This window comes from Sarcophilus harrisii, chromosome 1 (assembly GCF_902635505.1).
Source record: "Sarcophilus harrisii chromosome 1, mSarHar1.11, whole genome shotgun sequence".
Classification (NCBI taxonomy): Eukaryota; Metazoa; Chordata; class Mammalia; order Dasyuromorphia; family Dasyuridae; genus Sarcophilus; species Sarcophilus harrisii.
Genome location: NC_045426.1, coordinates 286209558 through 286231951, shown reverse-complemented (window position 1 = coordinate 286231951; position 22394 = coordinate 286209558). Strand labels below are relative to the sequence as shown.

The 22394-nt window shown below is 35.1% G+C and overlaps 1 protein-coding gene across 8 annotated transcripts in view; it reads right to left on the bottom strand.

The window, feature by feature from the left end:
• The window catches only part of ELAVL2 (ELAV like RNA binding protein 2), a 92441-nt gene that overhangs the window by 28911 nt on the left and 41136 nt on the right, over nt 1-22394 (bottom strand). For all 8 annotated transcript variants that reach the window (XM_012542707.2, XM_023497356.2, XM_003761398.2 and 5 more), the window contains one exon: nt 8052-8155. In XM_012542707.2, the coding sequence (XP_012398161.1) occupies nt 8052-8155 (104 nt within the window). The remainder of the gene's footprint in view (nt 1-8051; nt 8156-22394) is intronic.

The following is a 22394-nucleotide window of genomic DNA, read 5'->3' as shown; positions in this document are numbered from 1 at the left end:
CAAAGAAAGGACAAAGAAGATGCTGTAGATTAAACTGCTATGGGGAAAAGCAATCTAAGGAGTATCCAGAATGAAATTTTGCCACCACTAAAGAAACAGATGTGGATACATACATAAGGAACTTATAAACCAACCTGGATATTTAAAGTATTTGCCTAGAAAAATTAAAAAGTGGCAAAAATATTAAAGCTAAATCTTAGTTATTAAAAACATTCCAAATTAGGAAGACTTTACTGTATTAATTCTAACACCAGATGATTATCATCAAGGATATATTCTGAGAGTATTATTAATTATGACATCCCTCACAAATAAACCCAATTTTCAAAATATAGTAAAGCATCTTCCACAGACAAACCAATTTCTAAATAACTGTAACTTAAAAAGCCAGTTTGCCAAAACAGGTAATTTCTTTAAGGCTGACAGGTTTTGTTCATTAACTTATTAAATTAATAAAGAGGAATGAAGAAAGAAAATTCTTTGAAAGCTCCAGAAAATCCAGAATTGTTTAAAAGCTACTCCAGAAATGCCTCCTTCTGGACAATTCTAAATCTCCTGCAACCTGGAGAAACTTCTCTCCAGGGCTGACTAGAGATGGCCTCTTCCTGATTACTATTTCAAGAAAGCCACAATTCTGCTTCACTTTAATCCCTGCTCTACAGCAATTTTCTTGTAAACTTCCTTATGCCACCACCTTCATTTCTGGAAGGGGCAAAAGAATTGCTATTTACAACTCCACTCACATTGCCTAAGACTTAAATCCCCTTTCCTTATTACAACTCCTCCATGCCTTTTGTTTCTCCCATTAGAATCGTAGATCCTTGACATCTTGTATAATGCCCAGAGGAGAATCAAATGCCAAGTTCAGAAAATGACTGATTACCTAGTAGAACTCATTTAGCTTTTAAAAGAAAGTTTATGAAAGGAATATTATTATTATTGCTTGGTCTTCGTTTTCAAAGAGGACCAATAACATCGGGAAGATGATGTCTTCACTTGTAAATGAACTGGATTTAAGAAAGGCAGGGCTGTGCAAAGTCATCTGACTCATTCTCTCCTCCAGAGTCCTAAAACAGCACAACTAGCCCGGGATGCAGTGGAAAACTGCTCTTTTTAAGCTAAGGCCTTTCCCAGATCTCAGTATGTCTGTGGCAACACATATTCAGTAGTTAAAGACTTAGGAAAGAGTTGAGACAAAAAATGGCTGCCTTCACCTTCAATCCAGGGGCTTGAATAAACTGGATATAAATAAACTGGAATAAAATAAACTGGAAACTTAGGTAAGAACCAGGTTGTGATGAAATTTAATGACAGGTTATTTCTCTGTATGGTTTATGAGCAGAAAATGGAATGGTTAGGCCTGTTCCTTAGGAAAAGAATTTTGAGATTTATATAAAAGACAGATCACAGAGGGGAGGTTCTGAAGTACAAAGACCAGTTAGGAAACTTTTATATTAGCTTAAGCAAGAGGTGATAAGGGCCTCCACTAGCATAGGTCTGACAAGAGGCTGACTTCAGAGATACAAAGCATATGACTGGATATTGACAAAGAAGAGTTAACTATAATTATGAACCTGAATGTCTGAGAGGAGAGGTTAAAGGAAAGGCAGGTTCATGGGACAAGACTGATTCACAACATGCAAACATTCCCAAATTATTAGAGGCTTCCACATGAAATATCTCAGACATAAATATGGTCTAGTTAAACTATCCCCAAAATAGAAAATATTTTTAAAATAATACTACGCTCTCTCAAATATAAAATAGGTTCCATGTGTCCATTTTCTCTAACATATATCTCTATCCTAAATCAGATGTACAATTTTGAATATAAAACTATAAGGGAAAATAGAAATAAACATGCCTTATACATGCAAACCCACATCTCTAACTGCCAGGCTCAATCATTGGGGGGTGGGGGTGGGGAATGTTCAGAAGGATCAAGAAACAGTGACCTTTAGGAATCTGTTTTAAAAAATAAAGAAAATTATCTTAGATCTCCACGTTTTTTAACTTTCTACCTGATACCCGCAAGAGACTATATTTTGATTATAACATACTTAGTGCTTGCTAAATAGCTATTTATTATCTATGCATCTATAGCACAGACAAAACTTGCCTGGGTTTTCATCATTTGTAAGATCAAGAGGGCAGATTCACAATTAAACCATCAAATATATTTATTTGATAAAATCTAAACAGCAACAAAATTTCAAATACTCTCTGATTTCTAAGACACTTTTTTTTTTAAAGGGAAGAAGGCTTATAGGCATGAGAACAGACTTGTGGTTGAGATTTCATAGGCATAGGAATTTCACTTCTGATAAATTCTGTACTCTACCTGCACTAATTATCATCTGCTCTGTAACTTATCACAGAGTAACATATTTTGTATATTAGGTTGTAAAGCCCCTTTTGAAATTTACAGATCATTATAATATTCCTGTAAATTCTATTTTCTAAGGAAAATAGAACATATTGGTAAACCAAATATCTTAATGAAAAGCTATTATATATATATGGATTACAAATTGTCAAAACTAGAAATAAAGTAAAATAGATCAGCACAAACTGCTTTCAATATAGTACATGTGTCTAATGATGTAGAAAGCTTTTCCAAATTTTAAAATCAATCAGATCATCATGATGAACATAAATCAAAATACCATATGTAAATATATATAAACTCTAGTCAAGGAAGTTACAGGTGATAGAATGTCAGATAAATACATTTTTCCTGTATTGACAATAAGCAGGTTAATCTGTGCCCAGAATACTATGCTAAAAAAACAGAAAAGATATAGTCTTAACTTTGCTAAGTTTATAATCCAATAGGACATAGACTGTATCAGGTTAATAATAGTTAAGAGAACCAAACATTATGTAATTAATTATTCATTAAACTGCATGGCACAAACTAAAAATACTATCAGATTTTAGAAAGACACAAAGACAAGCTGAAGTGATAGAGAAAGGCTTAAAGGAAGAAATGAGACTTGAGCTGGCCCCCTCAGTATGGAAAAAAAAATCAGATTAATGAAGAAGAATGGGAAGGGCATTCTAGACAGCAAGCACAGCATGATCACAGAGGCAAGAATTAATGTGGTATGGCCAGAAGACTGTGAAGAGACAGTTTTAATTGCAGTAAAATGCTAGCATTTTAAGACTATTAGAAAATTAGATTGATTATACAATAAAGAGATATTAGGGTAGAAAGGGAAATAAAGAATGGTAAAGGAAGAAGTATATGAAGCTAAAAGCTTGGACAATATGGTAAGCACTATGGAAATATTATAGATTTTTGATCAGACAAGGAGCATAATGAAAGTGATGTTTTAGGAAGAGTAGTCTAATCACAATAAATCAGATGGATTAGAGGGAAGAAAATAATTATGGAAGGAAAGACAATATAGCTTCCAAAAAGTACTTAGAATGGAGAAAAAGTCTGGGCATTGAATGAAGAAAATCTATTTCAATATATAATTTTAAAGGAGGGGAAAACACATAAGTTATCTCTAACTGAAACAAACAATTTGAAAAAAAAATAAAATAAAATATCATACAGAATTGGAAAGTGGTTGTGCTTTTCCTCCCAAAGAAATTTGGCCCAAATTGAGGTAACAGCTGTTAATCTGATATTTTTGCAAGAATTGAATGGATGGTAGAGAGAGCAAAAGCAGCTTGTGGTTACTTCCTTCTTTGTCTCAGAAAATTAAAAAGGAAGTAATGATGTAAATTGTATCCCCTTTATCCTTTTGGGGAGGCCCTGAAACTGTGTTCCCTTTTAATTGTGAGAGAAGGGTGATTCAGGGTCTCAAGCTTTCTCCTGGGAGAGGAAAACACTCTTCTGTTCACAAGGAAAACATCAGATAAGTAATCTCATTCAATTGGCCAGGGAAATAATCTCTACCCTCTATTGAACTGAATCTTGGTCCCTAGAATGACTCCCAGTGGCTCAAACGCCCAGTTAAGTGATCTCATTCAATTGGAGATCTCATAGTCAATTATCTTCTAGTGAGTGGCTCAAACTGTTCCCCAGCCCCCAGGCCAAGGTATACCCAATATAATCAAGGGTTGGTCAAACCTATCTTCACAGAGGTCCTAACAGGATTATGCCCACTGCTAAAGATATTTTCTTCTCAGTGTAACCCACCTTTGCTATATTCCTTGTTCACTAAGAAGTCTTGTCTTCCCAGCAAGCTGATTTCTTAGTGCAAATAAAACCCATTCTCTGCCACAAACCTCATACCTATATTCACTGGAATTTGTGAATTCTTTTGCAAAGCCTGCTACCGGCTAAGGGGATCCCATTGCTGTTGGGGAGGGGTCTCTTTCTCTCAATTCTCACACCTCATCAGTAGTAACATGTCAGAATGTAAAAGGCACTAGTCATTACTGTCCTTTATCCTAATCCTTTTTTCTACCTGATTTCCACTTGAGTCGAACTGGGAATAAAACTTACAGTCATAGTCCCTGAAAAGTACCTCAGAGCAATAGCTTCTCTCTGTTAATTATAGTTTTCCCCCCTCCCCCCCCCCACAAGGGTGCCCTCTGAACTCTTTATTTGGAGTACTCCTTCAACACTTCTTTATTTGTTCTTCCTCCCCCACTCCCCCACTAACTTTGCAATTAGATTATCTATAGAGTAAGTCACACCATCTGGAAAAGTTAACCAAACAAGATGATTTTCTTGGAAATGATACAGGATAAAGGGGGTATACTCCATTTTTATCTACTTCATTCCACTCATTTATTCAAGAGTGCAGGGAGCAAACTACAATAACAGAAGTTTTCAGAAAGCATTGATGGAACCAAAGAAAGAAGAGAAGCCATATATATAGAAACATTATGCCTTTCAGCAAAGGGTTGTGTTTGTACATGAATGTGTGTACATGTATCTCTATGACTGGGTGGGTGCCTAGTAAGAGATGTGCTATTATACATGCTGAACTTTTATATAATATCACAGAATACACACATGAATATGAGTAAAAGAAGCTAGCCAAACTTAAAAGTGTAAAGCGTCAAACATGTAATATGTTTCTTAATTTTTTTTAAGTCAAAATAATTATGGATAAATTCCCTGGTACAATATACATTTCTTTTCTCTACCAAAGTGGTCAATTTTCAGTTGAAGGCTGAATCTTTCCATGAGGTACTTTCTTTCTAAGATATAAAGCAAACCCCACCAGAATTCTTGAAGGCTTTGAGGCCATGGATATTTGTTTGCAAGTTTTAACAAGCCATTCCTTTTTTAGGTCAGTAACAGTATATCCTAGATCAGTTGGATGATTAAAAAAAAATTAATATCATTATTAGGCAATATTAAGGATAAAAAATGAGAAAATAATGTATAGGGCAAGAAATAATTTAACAGTCCTTGGAGTGCTGAACAAAAAAAACCTGAACAAAAACAAGAAACTCATTAGAAATACCTATTAAGACCATGCATAACTTCCGGGGCTGGGGTGAGGGGAAAGAGGGGGAGAACTTGGCCAAAAAGGAAGTCCTGAATAACTGACAGAGAGAGCCTGAAGTACTGATAAAATTACTCCCTGAGGCAAGCAGGGCAGAGCATTGATGGGGATCAGTTTACCCTCAGTGGACGTAGTAGTTCCACCTTGCTACATTAAGTCAGAAAGAGTTATGTCAAATCCCTATGAATCTGTCTATGGCTCATGTCATCTTTCCTAAATACCTTTTGAGGTTATAGCCCTCCACAGCACTATGCCTTCATGATGTCTTTCCCCTTCCCTCTCCCCCATGCTACACGATACATGATATCTCTCCTCTCATTTTTCCACCATACCTTATGGTGTTCTTTCTCTTTTATATAACTAACTCTTTTAGGGTGCTAAATTCTTCTATGGATTTGGCTTACCAGCTAAAGGCATACTCCAACCTCATGGGATATTCATTTTTTTCTGGTTAATTTTTAGTTCCACAGGGAAATCTGTCTTTTCCATTATTAATTGCCATATTCACCCATCTTGATGTCTATTGGATCACTTCATTTTGTCTATAACCTCTTCTCCTAAATAAACCTACCATTTGCCAAAGAAAATAGCCACTGTGAATTCTTCACATGAACAAAAACCCAATACTTGAAGACTACACATCAATCTCATCATTTGCTAAACCCCCCACACACCATTTGACTAGGAATTGTTCTCATCAATCACATCGATTCTTTTGCATTTCAATTCCCCTTTCTACTTACAAATTCCTTGGATGTGGACTAATTTATTAATTCCAGTAAGAAAAAGTTCTCAATTTAAAGAGAAAACTTCTGTTACCTAGAAATTAGAGCCGTTTCTTAACATTACACAATAGAGTTAACTTACAAACTCTGTGAAACTGTGGAACCTATCTAAAGCATCACAAAGCTAAAAAAGAAAAACCACAAGTTAGTAAAATAGGCATCAGAAGTAAATGGAAAGAGATTTGGAAGAGTGACAGTTGTAAAAGAATATTATACAAAAATAGTATAATAGATTTAATTTGTGGCACAAAAAAATTGTCATCGACATACTTACAAAGATTTGCTATTTTATTTTACATAAAGCTTCACAGGCTCAAGCAAAAACAACAAAAAAGGTATGAGCACCTTGAATGAGCACCTTAATTTTGGGGGGCACAACTTTTAAAGTCTCAGGACAGCAGGGACTGGATCTAGGGAGTAAGGGGAGGTACCAGGGAAGAGTTTGGGGAGATAAATGCAAGATCAAGTGGGAGTCAGGTGGAATTCATTTAGATATTCTGAACCCAAACCTATCTAAAGATATATCCATCAAGATCACAAAGGTTGTGTCCTCAGAAGTTGAAATTCTAGACAACAGAAAATGGATGGGCTGATATTCAGCTTCTCATTATTCCATACAAACAGGATAGTCTAGGAATAACCATTCCAAGAATAAGTGTTTTAACAAATCCTAAAACTGTCCTCTGACATTGGGGGGGGGGGGGGGGGGGGGGGGGAAGAGGCCTGTCTCAGGGAATCAAGATAAAGTGGTTTCATTCTGTTATCTTGGTGAGACTAGCTGCACCCTCTATTGAGTTGAAAATTAGTAATTAGTCCAGGACCATTCCTACTTAGCTTGAACTGAAGTGGTTTTATTCTACTGGAACTCTAGGCCTGGGAGCAGTAATCTCATTCAATTGATCTCTTATAAAAAAGGCAATTTTTAACTCATAATATGCAGAGGTCCGAAATCGCACAGCTGCCTTACAAGGACCCCTGTCCGCTGTGAAGAGACATCCTCTTCTCAGTGTTAACATCTCTGTTTCTCTCTCTGCCAGGATTTCTCTGCTAGGAACTTTATCTCTCTGCCAGGACCTTGCCACTGAGGAAGTTGGTCTCCTAGCAAAAAGCTGATTTCTGCAGTGCCAGTAAAATAAACTTCCTCTTTGCCAGTCTAATTAGGGTTCATGAATTCTTTCATATTAAACTTGTGCCAACCAGACGGGGATTCTCACTCTCAACTCTACACTGCCACTAACCACATCATTTTGGTTGCCTGACTGCATCACTAAGAATAAGCTGATCTAGCTCACAAGTTGGCCCAAAGTTACCATCAAAAGGGGGGGAACCTCAAAATTCACTTATCTCAAGTTGAATTAACCTTGCAAAAGTGAAAAAAGGTTTTGTTTTTTTAAGTTATCAAACAAATAAGTATCTATAGGAAAAGAGCTATACTTTTGGTTCTCTAGAGTATATACTTTAAGCAAATCTCTATTACCACTCATTAAATAAAGGTCAAAGTAGCATTTATGAATTTAGTTTATCATTCCCATTTCAAAACAGTTTATTATGGCACTTTCGAGAGAGCGACCTTAACAGCCATGCCTCTGTTAGAGAGATCAGATCAATTATAAACAACTTTAAATATATACCCCTACCTCTCCTAACCTCTGAACACCCATCAGGTTGTTTTGATTTATTTTTAAGTATTAAAAAAACAAACAAACAAACAAACAAACCCAACAACAACCTATAAAAGCTCCAAGAAGCTATAAAAATCAAAAGAAAAAAAAAAAACACACAAACATACTTTTATTGTTTTGGTTTGAAGTCTCAATCCATTCAGCGTGTTGATGGCTTTTTCTGCATCCTTAGGGTCAATGTAGTTCACAAAGCCATACCCCAAGCTCTGACCTAATAAAGGGAGGAGAAAAAGAAGACATGCATTAGTTTCATGGAGCTGCCAGGCACTAAGTCAAAGTTTGGTGTATAATCTTGCTTATTGGACACTAGCACCAATCCATCTGTATCAAAAATAAATCCTTCTGTATTAATTACTGAAATTAATGCTTATATGATGATGTTCCAAAGCTTTCCAGCTTCTGTCATATGAGTTAAGGTAAAAGAAAAAGAGACAGACAAAAAGATAGAGAAAGAGAATGACGGAATGGGTGGAGCTAGTACCAGAAGAGGGAAAAAAAATGTAGATTGATAAACAATCTGTTTCTAGGACCACAGATCTTGCGCTTAAAGAAACTTTTAAGGGCGTTTAGTCCAACTCCCTTATTTTTACAAAGACCCTAAAGGTCATATAGGTAATAAGTCTTGGAGCCAGGATTTTAATTGAGGTTCTCTGACTCTTAGGCCACACAATTCCACTTTATATAAGATTAGCTAGATTCATCTATTAATTCACTGTGCTAGGCCAATCACTGTGGATATGGAAATAAATTAAATCAGGCCATTGTTGCTCATATTGTATTCTAATGTTTTCTTAAGAAGCAAGACATGTTTAGTGCAGTCTACATATAAGTGAGATGGAATTTTTCTCAAGTTTCTTTAAAGGATATGGGGCACAATGGATGATTTGGTTTTCACAAGGTTTTATATTAGGCAAGTTCAAGATCTATTGTAGGGATGGGGAAAAGAGAATTGAATGCTTAGTATTATCAAGGAAAAGAAGCCTCAATATTAGGAATCCTTTCCAAAGCAGTCATTTTGCCAAGCCTATAGATTGAGTTTTCAATCTTTGTGAAGATGCTACTAAAATTTATTAATCTGAAGAGGGTGGAAGAATAGCCCAAATAAGGTAAAGCAAAAAAAAAAAAAAAAAAAAAAAAAAAGCAAGAAAATCTGAGTGATGCTAGGCAAACAAATTAATATCTTTACTTTTGAAATGACAAAAAGCATCAAGAATGGGTTACAATGTATCAATGGGATGACACAATAGCATCCCTTTATTCTAAAGGGATAGAAAAATGACAAAAAAAAATGATATTTACAAATGTAAATGAGAAATATATAAAATTAAAAACAGTTACTCTCTTTGTGGAGATGTACCTCTAAAAGAAGCTGGAATGTATTCTTGGCAAACTTCTAAGTTACCTTTTTTTTAACCCTAAAATGAAGATAATGCTAACTCAGAACATAATCAACAAAAGTAGTTCTTAAAACTGTGTGGCTGATTCCATTAGAAAAAAATTCATTTTAAATATTATTCTAACACATAAGCTTATTCATCCTCAGTATGCAATATTCAAATTATTAACCAAACAAGTAAATAATAAAATGCTAAGGGGAAAGACAAGAATGAAAATATATTATTCTGATTTAACTATCATTCTAAGACAAATTATTCAAATACTCATTGTAACCAAAAACAGACAAATTTCATTTACTAATGACCCTCTTATTGCACTCACAAATTCTACACAGCAGGAGAAGCTTTCAGATTTATTTTATTCCTTCTTTATTATTCCTTTCCTATTATTTCCTTTATTATTCCTTCTTTATTAGTGAGTCCCTATCTTTCTAGGGACTTCTTTCTTATCCTACTGCACATTAATACCAATCAGGTGAAAGAACCATATAACATTTATGGCAATGGCAAAGACAGACCTTTAGCAGCCATTGAAATATTATAGCATCTGCTACTGTCAATAAATTTATGAGTCAGCAAAAAGAATCTTATTTCAGGATACCATGTATTGCAGTTCATAAAAGTTGATCTTTTAAGATTTAAAAAAAAAAATCTCTCTCAAAACTGGGGTCAATACTCCCAATGTTGGCAGTTCATGTCTTCTCTCCCAGGCTCCTAAAAGCAGCTGCTCAGGCTCAATGATTATTCTACCGCATAGCAACAGCACCAACTCTACAGTTAAGAAGAGTTGATTCCAGTCCATTAAAAGCTAATTAAGTCATATCAATGATGAAGTGGCTAAATGCAGAATAAGGTCTTTCAATTCATCCAACAGGGACCAGGTCAATGGTCCCACAATATTCACTGCCTATGTGTATGTAAAAACAGTGAAATCTTTTTTATCTAAATTCAATTAACTAACTTCTAATATGCCCAAGCTAGCATAAAGTAATACTGATTATTCACCAACAGAGCACTTTGCATTAAACATGAACTCACAAATCTAAGAATCAGTCTATCTTAGAATAAGAAAAACTTAAAAGGAGCCTAAAGACAGTCCTTAGGAATACAAAGTCTATTAAATAATACAGAGGATTGACCAGACACTTTCCATTCATACTGCTAACAAAAGGCTACAAAATCATTAAACCCTAGTGTCTCTGATATTATTACTATTATTATTATTAGGGTAGATATTTTAAAGATCTCAAAGCGTAGCTAGTCCCTCTGAGCAGAAAAGTAGATTATGAATTAAGTGTTGGCCAAATTGAATTAATAATAAAAGTTATTTAGCATTAGAATGAGTACCAAAGTAGGTGGTAGTTCTCAGGAGGGCTGTAAAAATAGCATTAGATTCTCATTTGTTTGAGACAGGTTAGGTACAATCCAGACTAAGGAGAGTAAGATGGATCAGATCACTATTGGGTTTTACAATTAATGCTTTTAAAAACTTGAATAATGATTCTAACTTTTATATAGCACTTTAAGGTTTTCAAAATTTGGAATAAATATCTGTTGCAAAGTTCCAACAGCCTAGAGATGAACTCTGGGCATAATTATCTCCATTGTTCAGAAGCAGAAAAAAAGTCTGATGTTATTTTATTTTCCAGTGGGGACACACATTAATTGTCAGGGATGACACTGAACCTAGGGTCTTCCCAACTAATTATAAGTCCAGCACGCTATTCACTGCCCTCCTTAATAGAATTAGAACAATACAATTACAAAAAAATATGTTTTCACTGGTAGGTTTTTGTTATTTTTAAGTCAGTTAGAATTCTATATTTTGAGTTGGGGGAGAGGAGCTGAACGCTAGCCACATGATACCTACTTAATCTTGGGCAGACTAGACTGCTTGACCTCCCTCTCCTTGTATTTAAATTTAAATATAATGTATATATTTATAAATGCATACCTTGTCTCCCTTAATAGAATATAAGCTCCCTAAGGGCAAAGACTATTTGATTTTTTTGTCTTTTATTCCTCATCACATTATCAGACACAAATCAACATTCACCTGTTCACACTCCCTATAACCACTACTACCACTGAACATACTTTTCATGTTTCTCTACTCTTTGCCCATCAGGAGACATACTGGAGGTGAGATTACCCCAAGCAAAATATAATAAAGGTGTTAAAGCTGCTTAAAGTAAACACTACATTCTTAAAGTACCATATAATAAAACCCTTTTGAGGACAGAGCTGGGTGGGTTGTCTGGAGTGGTTCAGTACCTTCATGAGATCTAATGAGTATCCAGCACAAGTCACGATACACTTATTACATACAACAGGATTGTGGTGAAGTACTTGATATCTGGGTATTTTCTTAGAACACTGTTCTGGATTAATAACTGACTTAGAGTTAAAGGGGGCAGGAACTAAATGTGCTTGACTATTATAGGGAAATAAATTCTGGATAAAGTCTCTCTTTACTAATGCAGCTTAGCCATTTCCCCTACTTCATTTGCCCAAACTCTTAAAACTGATCCAGATAAGAAAACATCTTCTATCTATGCAGGTCAGAACCTTCTCTGTATCTTATAGGCTCAGAAGTTTATAGAAATCTAAATGTCAAATTGTTGAGGTTGAGAAGGGACTCCAAAAGATAGGGATCACGTGAAATGTCTCAAAAGAATTTGTAGGCTTGAACCCATATGCAAGTCAAGGGGCAAAGTTTATTGTAATTATAATGCTATTGAAGTGGGCTAAAATCAAGAAAGGAACCTGGAGCAAGGAGACACCTTTATCCACTTCTTCATATGCTAATTTTATATCCTACAGGTAGAACTGAGGAGTGGTCTTGAAATGGACCCATCCCCCAGTTCATGAAACCCTAAATTTTCCATGAAGTGGTTGAAGCCCCAGACTTTCTGAGAAGTGTGTGCCTACCTAATAGAGTCAGGACAACATTGCAAAACATGTTCCATTATATGCTCACTCACATACGGACATTTCCCCATTGTAAATGAGAAACTATGTCAGTGATTTCCGAAATTTGTAACAGCAAGGATGTACCAGAATATGGCAAACACACTTTGCTAAAGGTTCGGGGCTGATCTCTACTAGCTTGTCTAGTGGGTCAGTCGCTGACCAGCCAATAAATGATGCTTTAAATTAAATAATCTGGTCTAAGCTGTCTATCTCTTGTTTGTCCATTTCAGTCTCAGGAATTTGGTTATCACTGACTAGCATAGCTAGGACTATCCTAAAGCCAGAAGACGTTAGAACCATTGACAGACAAGACTGTTGGAACAACAGCATCCTAAGGTTAGAGTGTCTCAAGATCACTAATATATCTTCCCTAAAGTTTAAGGGAAAAAAAATTATTAAATTCTTAGACTAGCAGACTTTTACAATCATTGACAGAACAATAGTATTCTTAGATCAGAAGGCCTCAGGGTCACAGATTCCAAAGCCAGAAGATTTAGAATCACTATCAGATTGTTCGAACAGAAGCATCCTACCGTTTCAGATCAGGGGACCTTACAATTATTGCTGTCTCCCCCTAAAGGCTATATTCCATCAAAATGACTCACCCTGGGTCACACATATAATATGAACCAGGGACAGAATTTGAACCCAGTCCCTTTTTAGTATCATGGGGCCTCTCTTAAATTTGTATTTCCTATAAATGTGAAATTCATGATGCCCCAAAAGTCTGCATGCAATTTTTTTATTTAATTTTTTCTTGTCACTCAGTTACATGCAAAACAATATTTTACATTTGTTTTAACAGAGTTCCAGTCTTTCCATTCCTCCTTCCCCACCTCCCACCCCCACACTGAGAAAGCATACACAAAACATTTAGATAAAAATCATGTCTTCACAAAAAAAAAAAAAAAATTCCTCCACCCCCAAAAAAATCTCAAGAAAAATAGTCTTTTTTTTTAAATAAAAAGTAATGCATTCAATTTTAAACAACTAAAACAGAAAAGTGCACCAAGACTCGAAATGATTAATAAGAAAATGCAAATTAAACAAATTCAAGGCTTTACTTCTCACCCAACAAATTGGCAAAAATGATCAAAGGTGGGAATAGTAATATTGTAGAAATCACAGAAAGACTTGCACAATTATACCATTAGTGAAGTTTATGATAAGATTAAATTGTCCATACCCTTTGATCAAATAAATCTCTATTTGATATGGTATTGCTTGCTTCTAAGGAGATCTAGCAGGAATTTTCAGGTCCCCTGACCTTAGGGAGCTTCGATTTGAACAATCTGTTAGTGAGTTTAAAATCCTCTAGCTTTGAAATCTGTGACTCTGACCCTTCCCCCCCTTCCCCCTACACACACACACACACACACACACACACACGACCCTCCCCTCCAAACCTGAGAATACTATTGTTCTAATAATCTGATTTTAAAGTCTTCTGGCCTCAGGATAGTCCCACAAATCAAACTCCTGAGACAATAGTGAAGAAACCACTCCTCAGTTCATTGCAAACAATCAGATAGATAATCTGTTGATCAGTGATAACCAAATTTTTGAGACCTTGGTTCTAGCCCTAGGCCATAAAACTAGCATATCTATGACATGAAAAACTAGATTAAATGTGTCTCCTTCCTTCCTTTTCTCTTCCATTGGGTTACAATTACAATAAACTTTGCCCTTTGACTTGTAGGTAGGTTCAAGCCTGCAAATTATTTGAGACACTTTGTGACACTGGTCTGTGACCCCAACCTTTTGGGGTCCGTTTCCAACCTCAACAACATGGCAACCAAAACATTTATGGCAGTATTTTCTTGTAGAGGCAAAAAAATAGAATCAAAGTAGATGCCCATTGGGTGTAAAATGCAAAAGAATGTTACTGTGCAATAATGAATAAGATTACAGGGAGACATGGGAAGATTAAAAGGAACTGATACAAAGTAAGCAGAATCAAAAAGATAACAAAATTATTATAATAGAAATTACAGAGAAAAATTGAAACTGAATCCTGTGTAATTATAATGACCAAGATTAGTCCACAAAAGTAATTGTAATGCTGGAGAAACTGAGGCAAGATAGAGCTTAAGAGTTTTCAATATTTTATTTGAAAGGGAGAGATTTACTGGATGTTGGTTCCAAGAGATCTTGCAGCTTTGTCCTTGGCTTCTGCCTCTGCTTTCTTCGGCCTCCAGCCAGCACCAAGTTGAAAAATGCAATGAATCTCTTTGCCTCGAAGATAGGGCTTGTGGGCTTCCTCCCAGAATGCTCCTCTCCGACCCCAGTCAATGTTCCCAAGTAACTCTCCCGAGTGGCTCACTGGAGCTGTATTTATGCTACTTCTCCGAGAGTGGGATTGTGGGATATCTCCCAGCATGCTCTCTGGCCCTAAGAGCTTCAATGGGAGGTGTGAATTCAGATATCTCTTTCTAAACCATGAAATCTCTCAAACATGTGAACTCCAATGAGTATGTAAATATTTCTAGCTTCTATGAGCTCTCTAAAGGTGTGAACACAAGCTTCATTTCTATCAGTTGTACTTAGTACCTTGTTTCAAGTTCTGGCCCAAAATAACTCCTTCTAAGATCAAATCAATCATATTTAGCATGGTTCAACCATGCTAAATTATATAATTATTGTCTCTATCAACTCTATCAACTAATGGCTTAACACTTTGTAAAGATTCCAACAACTGGAGGCAGAGCAAAATCCATTTTGCCTCCAGAGCTGAAGAGACTATTGGCTCCAAAAATCCAGCAGCCAATCCATACCTCCCATGAAGTATATATGCATGTGGTTCTAAGGCACTGGGTAGACTGAGATAAGGGCAGAGTCAGAGCACTGAGAGCAGGAACGGACTATCAATCCAGTTCTGACAGGGTGAGGGGAGGCACCAGATATTCTGATAAATTGGGATCAAGAAGAGCAATGACAGACTGGAGGGAGGCAGGGGATATTCTGGTAAGTAGAGAAAGTCTAGGGTCCTGATGTCTAAAATAGAAGGTCTTTCTCCTTATCTGGCTCATGATAATTAGGAGGGAGGGGGTTGTGTTGCCACCAGGAGGATTGAGCAGAACCGTGAGGAACTGAGGCAGAACAATTCAGGGAAGCCAAGGCAGGACAATTTAAGGAAACTGTGGCACAACAAAACCATCCTAATACCTGTTACTAAAAAGGTTGAGAATTTCATTTTATAACTTCTGAATAGTTAATTATGATAACTGAGCTTAAAGAACCATTGCTGGACTCACCAAGCTATCTCAATATTTTGTTGATAAGCCCACTTAAGTGACTTTTTACCAGAAGGTAAATGCAGAACACCTGGACTCAAACTACAGCTCCTACTCTAAATGAATTACACAAATTTCATAATCTCTGAAACCTCTTACCTTATCTGGTCCAATACAAATTTCTAATTAGTTGATAAAACTTCTTACCAGAGGTCTTTCTTAAAAGCTACATATGTTTAAAAAAAACTGAACCATTTCATTCCATGTCACTTTTTCCACTCTGATCACTTCCCCTACTTTAGAAGATCAGTAGTTCTTAGACATGCATAGTAATAGGACATAATCTGGAATAGAATCAAAGAGATGTTTTGATCTCAGCCCCTTCTTTCACAAATAAAGCAACTGATGTCACAATGGACAAGTCATTTCATCTAAGCAAAAGCAGAATTCTCATCCAGGTCTTTTGATTTCAAGTCTGGTACTTTTGCCACCATACTTTACCACCTCACAACATATTTCTAAAATTTTAAATTATACTGTCCAGATGCAATATACCACACATAGAAAAAAGAGGGGCCAGATGTGTAGTGTCTTCAGAAATAATTGACTCAATTAGGAAATCACAACCTAAACATTTGCATTTCACAATTATCATAATAAAATGAATTCTCAATTTAAAAATCATTTCCTATGTATACTTATATTGTATTTAATTTATACTTTAACATATTTAACATGCATTGGCCAACCTGCCATCTGGGGGAGAGGTGGGGAGAAGGAGGGGAAAAATTGGAACAAAAGGTTTGGAAATTGTCAATGCTGTAAAATTACCTATAAAAAGCTATTTTAAAAAAAAATCACGTCCTATTTGTAATTTGATAGATTTACATAAATTTGTTCCAAGTATAAATTATGAGATGTCAGCATGTAATTTTGTTTTAAGTGCTTTTTCACTAATAATTTGAGTCTACTAAGATTATTTAAAGTCAATGAAAAACAAAATAGTAAATTTGGTAAGTAAATCAACAATAAAAAGTGTCTACACTGATTGATGTGGTATCTATCATTTCACTTAAAGAAGTAGTGGTATTTCAAGGGCTAGAAAGGTACAAAGTAACATTTAGTTTTAAAGTACCTCTATTCCCAGAAATAGGTCACCACAATATTCTCTTACAGGCAGGCTCTTTGGGGTTCTTCAAGTAGACATAGGAAAATGAGATCATGTGGCTAATTTAAGAGAGAAAAGGGTTAATTTATGTATCTCTGGGTTCTCAATACTGTGAGCTTGAACAAAAAACGAAAGGCATCTAATTGTAACATCTTCATTTCAGAATTTCTATATTTCCTCCTCCCTCCCTCCTCCTCCTTATTTTTCTTAAATTCTTTCTTCTGTCATTATTTAATTCTCATTCTTCAACTCCACTGTGTGCCTACAAACTATTACATTCCTAACACTACACAATTCCTAACAATATTAGGTCAGAAGGAATTCTGTTCTCGAGCATTCATTATGTTTCTCTATACTCCAAAAAGCTATGAGCCAGTTTCTGCCTTCCAGCTTCAAGTACTAGAAACAAAAGGCGACATAATAAAAATAGATCTAATCTGTAATGAAGCCAATCAGGCACAATGTTTATACCAAGGAATCTAGTAAGAAAGTACCTTAGAATAAGTGGCATAAAGCACTTTCCTTTCTACAGTATTCATGAAGCAAACAAATCTTAAATGTTTATAATTCCTGCCAACTTTAATTTCCTGCCTTCTGTAAATATAGTATGCCATTTTTAGAAAATCATCCATTTTAAAAAAGGGCAAGCTATGAATATGGGCCTCTGTGTAGTTTCTTCTCATTGAGCAGGATAGATATACAGTTTAGGGAATAGGAAACCCTAGAAAGGAAGGCATAATAGGCAGCAGAGTTTCCCTGAAAGCCTTCTTAGGCATTAACAAGCTTCCAAATGATATTACTAGGGATTATAACAAGGATAGAAAATTCAATCTATTCATTTACATAATGCAGAAAACAGATGGCTCACTAAAGATCTCTTTCAAACCATGAAATTGGCATAAATAGAATGGTATCCTGAACAGACCTCCCTCCCCCAAAAGGTCGCTAGAAATTTATTTAAACATATTAATTTTAGTTGAAAAGAATCTAAGTTTTTGGTTAATATAATATGTATAAATAATGACTAACAATTATGATGGGCAATGATCCTAAACATTCATTCATTTTCTATTAAGTTAATTACCTATCCCTATTAGTTACACAACTGATGGTAGAGTTATATATTATCAACTTCTAGCAATGAGTATACTCTTACATTAAATTGTGATTTCTCAATAGGTCCCAATTTACAATCCATTTTAGGAAATCCCAAGTCTTCCTAAAAAAGTAGCACCAAACATCATATCTCATTCTTTATAGGACAAGGGAAATGAAGGATTTGTAATTAAAACCTGAGGGGAAAAAAAACAACCTAACACTAGTTCAGGAAATAAAATTAACTCTGTCTTAAAACATAAATTTTTTGTGATTAAAGACACCTTTTGAAGTCAAATTTGAAAAAAAAAAAAAACGGTTAAAGTGATAAAAATAAGGGATTCAAAGATAATGGGGTTTTAAAAGTCCATCCCTATTCTTCATTTCATTCCCAGAATGAAGAGTCATAGGGTTTAAATTTTAGCTTTCTGCCCATCCCCTTCCTTTCTCTGTGACTCAGATATTCATCTGCAAGATCTTTTTCTTACACTTAGCATCACAGGGTCTTCCAGGAGACCAAAATTCTGATCCTGCAGATTTTATACAGTTCCTTTGAAAGAAAAAATTTCATCATCAAAACCTGAAAAGCCTCCATGATGAAACTAAACTCTAAAGGAAGGGGAGAATTTGAAAGTACAAAGAGACTCTTATTTGGGATAAGTAGATTCTGACTTACTACATTTTAAATAATCATACTGTATGATTCTTTAAAATTCTCAAGGCACTTTCTTTTAATATAATTTCATGTGTCCTTAAAAACAAATCTGGTGACAACAGCATTATCATCAGTTGTAGAGATAAGAAAATGGAAACTCAGGTTCAATATTTAAAACTGGATTTTCTGAATTCTGAAGCAAGATTTTCTGAATTCTAGTCCAGTACTAATTCTACTATGTCTTTTTTTTTTTTTTCTTTCTAGTTTGAAACAAATGTTCAGGGTGGTGAAGGGAGGGAGACAGGGGAAACCTACTGATAGATTCCAGTTTCTCTTTTGAATTCTTCAGTTTGTCTTCAAAGGTGTTTTTTGCAACTTGCAGTTTTCAAAATCAAGGAGTTTATTTATGTTAACCCTATTTCAAATGGAGAGAGAAAAAAGATTTACCCTTTAGTTCCTGAAATACTGAGTGTTGAGAAACAGGGGAAAATACACCAGCAACTGTGATAGTAAAAAAGAGCATCTGTTGCTGGCCTTTACTACCAACTGGGTGTCAATTCTCACACAAAAAGAAAAGAATAAAGAACAACTAAGAAGCCATAGAATAGCAGGACAGCTTCTAAACATGGTTTTTCTTTTCCTCCCAGTGACCTTTTATTTAAAATTCAGAACTGGCATGAAAAATCAAAGAAGCACTAAACATCATAATTATAACTTTACTACAGCAAAATGATTTCTCTGTTCATGTAACAAATCTATTTAGTTTGATATGTCACAATAAATTACACGGTTGTGCCTAAAAATAACTAAATGTCATTTGCAAAGATCAAACATGTTCACATTTTCTATAGAGCTCTGAATTCTTCTCTGTTATCGTCCTGAAGAATGGAAAGCAGACTGACCATGAACATCTATAGAATAACCTATTTTATAAAGAAACTACAGTTAGAAATGATGAGTGTAAAATTCTGCTTGATCTGAGTCAGCCCTGTAAAATTATGTAAAATCACCAATAAAATGTCTCCTGTGATCTACAAACCCAAATGGTCTTGTATCCTCTGGAGCAAGATAAGTTTTCTTGGCGGAAGTCACGATTCCTAGCAAGATTTCACACCCACTAGAGTCTTCTCTTAGACTCATGCATAAAATGGGTCTTCAAAAAATGACTCTTTGCAGATCACTTCTCTCTTGAGAATGATATGCCCTCCAAGAGAATCCCTCTTGGTGTCTCTTTAACAATAAAGCTTTTTTTGCCATAGCTTTTGGGTTTTGTGAAATTCCTTCACAGGCCTGCGCCTTGGAGTGTTGGAATCTTTACAAACTGTTAAGCCATTAGAGTTGATAGAGACTAATTATCTAATTTAGCATGGTTCAATATGATTGATTTGATCTTAGAAGGAGAGATTCTGGACCAGAACTTCAAACAAGGTACTAAGTACAATTGCTAGAAACGATGCTTGTGTTCACACCTTTAGAGAGCTCATAGAAGCAAGAAATATTTAAGTACTCATTGGAGTTCACACAGTTTAATATGAGATATCCGAATTTACCTCCCTTAAGCCCTGCCTCCAGAAGGAGGAGTTAACCTTTGGAAGATCATATATATAGAGAGGAAGCTCTTAGAGCTTGAGGGTTCTTACTTCAGAACATTGACTGGGGTCAGAGAGGAGTACTCTGAGAGGAAGCCCACAAGCCCTCTTTCTGAGGCAAGAGAGATTCATTTTCATCTTCCACCTTGGTGCTGGCTGGAGGCTGAAGAAAGCAGAGGCAGGAGCAAAGGACAAAGCTGCAAGAGCTCTTAGAACCAAGCAGAAAGTTAGGCCTTTAAGAAAATTAACTGGGCTATAACTGAAGGACACAATAAAAGATCTGAACTTTTATCAGGTGGCTGCAATTTTGGGCGATTATTTACTTGTAACTGAAACTAAAGCTGCCTCCAGAAAACCTCCCCAAGAAACCTGCTCTCCCCCAGAAATAACCATTATATTATAAAGAACAAAAACACCAACATTGGAGAACACTGAATCTTGCCCATCCCTGCCTAACTTCTTCTTTGGTACCCTTAGCTCCCATCAGAAATAAGTAAATTTTCTTCTGAAAATAGAAATTAAGATTAGACCAATTGAAAGTCTTAGAAATCAAGAAGCTTTGTTAACTGGCAAGTAACAATTCTAAATCTGAGAAATCTATGAAAAATTCATTGCTCTCTGGGATGTGAATGTTTGTTTTTTGGTCAACCAAAAACTGACAGACCAAAGCATAACTTCTAACTACAAAATGTTACCAAGTAAATTAAGTACCAACAAACACTAGACATCTATATATCTAATTATTTATTAAGTGTCTATTAATGTGCTAAGACACCTTTACAGAGAAGGAAAAAAAAAAAAACCCTTTTTATAATGAGGTTGCTCAAGGATAAAAAGTTTTACCTTTGATTAAATTATTCTATTATTCTATAACAACAATTTATCAAACAGCCTTTTAAAAAAAAAAATCCAACATATATATTTGGTATTACCCAATTTTTTTTGTCCATTTTCTTTGTTCAAATGAATTACCCACACATGTAATTGTAATTTTCAAAAGCAAAAGAGCATGTCTATGATATCCCTAGATAAAATTCCTACAGATAAATTAGAAATGGATATATGAAATAAATTTTAAAAGGGTCGGAGGGTCGGCATAGCATAAAAGAGAGTCAACAATGAAATTAGGAAGACCAGGATTCATTTTGCTAACATTAAAGTTGTACTACACTCTGAAAGACTAAGTTAAAGTTGAACTGCCTATCTATATTACTGGAAAGATCTTACATCCCTTGAGTTCTCTAAATTGATGATGTGTGAGAACAGGAAAAAATGCAAATTTAAAACAAAATAAGATTTACAGGAACTACTTTTTTTGTAAGCACACAAAACAATTTCTTATCTGGCCAAATCTTATGAGTCAACAGTACAGGGCACAATGTGAACACTTAATAGATGTTTCTTGATTGGCTTCTATTGTTAGAAATTTATTTAGAATAAGCCATTCCTATCTCACCATCTAAAATACATTAAAAGGTTTCCTGCATATTCTATTTGCTATAAAATTTCCAAAATAAGATAGACAATTACTGTTGCTCAGATCTTTAATACTGAAACAAAGAGCATGCATATTAGAATTTGGAATAAGTTTTCACTTTAAGTACACTAATGTTTTGATAAAGTTAAAAGTACCATAGAATTAATAGAGTTATCATCCATCTTTCAGTAATTGTTAAATAAAGCTATGAAGAAAACGATTGGTTACAAAAAATATGGATGAAGTTAAAGCTTCAATATAGGTTCTTCATCACACATACTCTGGTATATCATCAGAGAAAAACCTATGAAAAGAATCAAACTACAAAATCTTTGAGGAAAAGTCTATTAACAGATTGTAAATCAAGAATCAGCTAGGGCTTATTATGAAAGGAAAAAAAAACCTTTCTGTAAAAGTCTAATAACAAGTTATACTCCATTAACAAGTTTTGACCAGATTAATATTATCAAGTGGTTTTTGAATCATTGGAGGATTTTAGTGGAGGGTGGGAAAGCTTCAATAATTCATGAAGACCATTTACTAAGATGAGGATTCTTTTTTTTTTTTTAATAGCCTTTTATTTACAGGTTATATGCATGGGTAACTTTACAGCATTAACAATTGCCAAACCTCTTGTTCCAATTTTTCACCCCTTACCCCCCACCCTCTCCCCGAGATGGCAGGATGACCAGTAGATGTTAAATACATTAAAATATAAATTAGATACACAATAAGTATACATGACCAAACTGTTATTTTGCTGTACAAAAAGAATCAGACTCTGAAATACTGTACAATTAGCTTGTGAAGGAAATCAAAAATGTAGGTGGGCATAAATATAGGGATTGGGAATTCAATGTAAT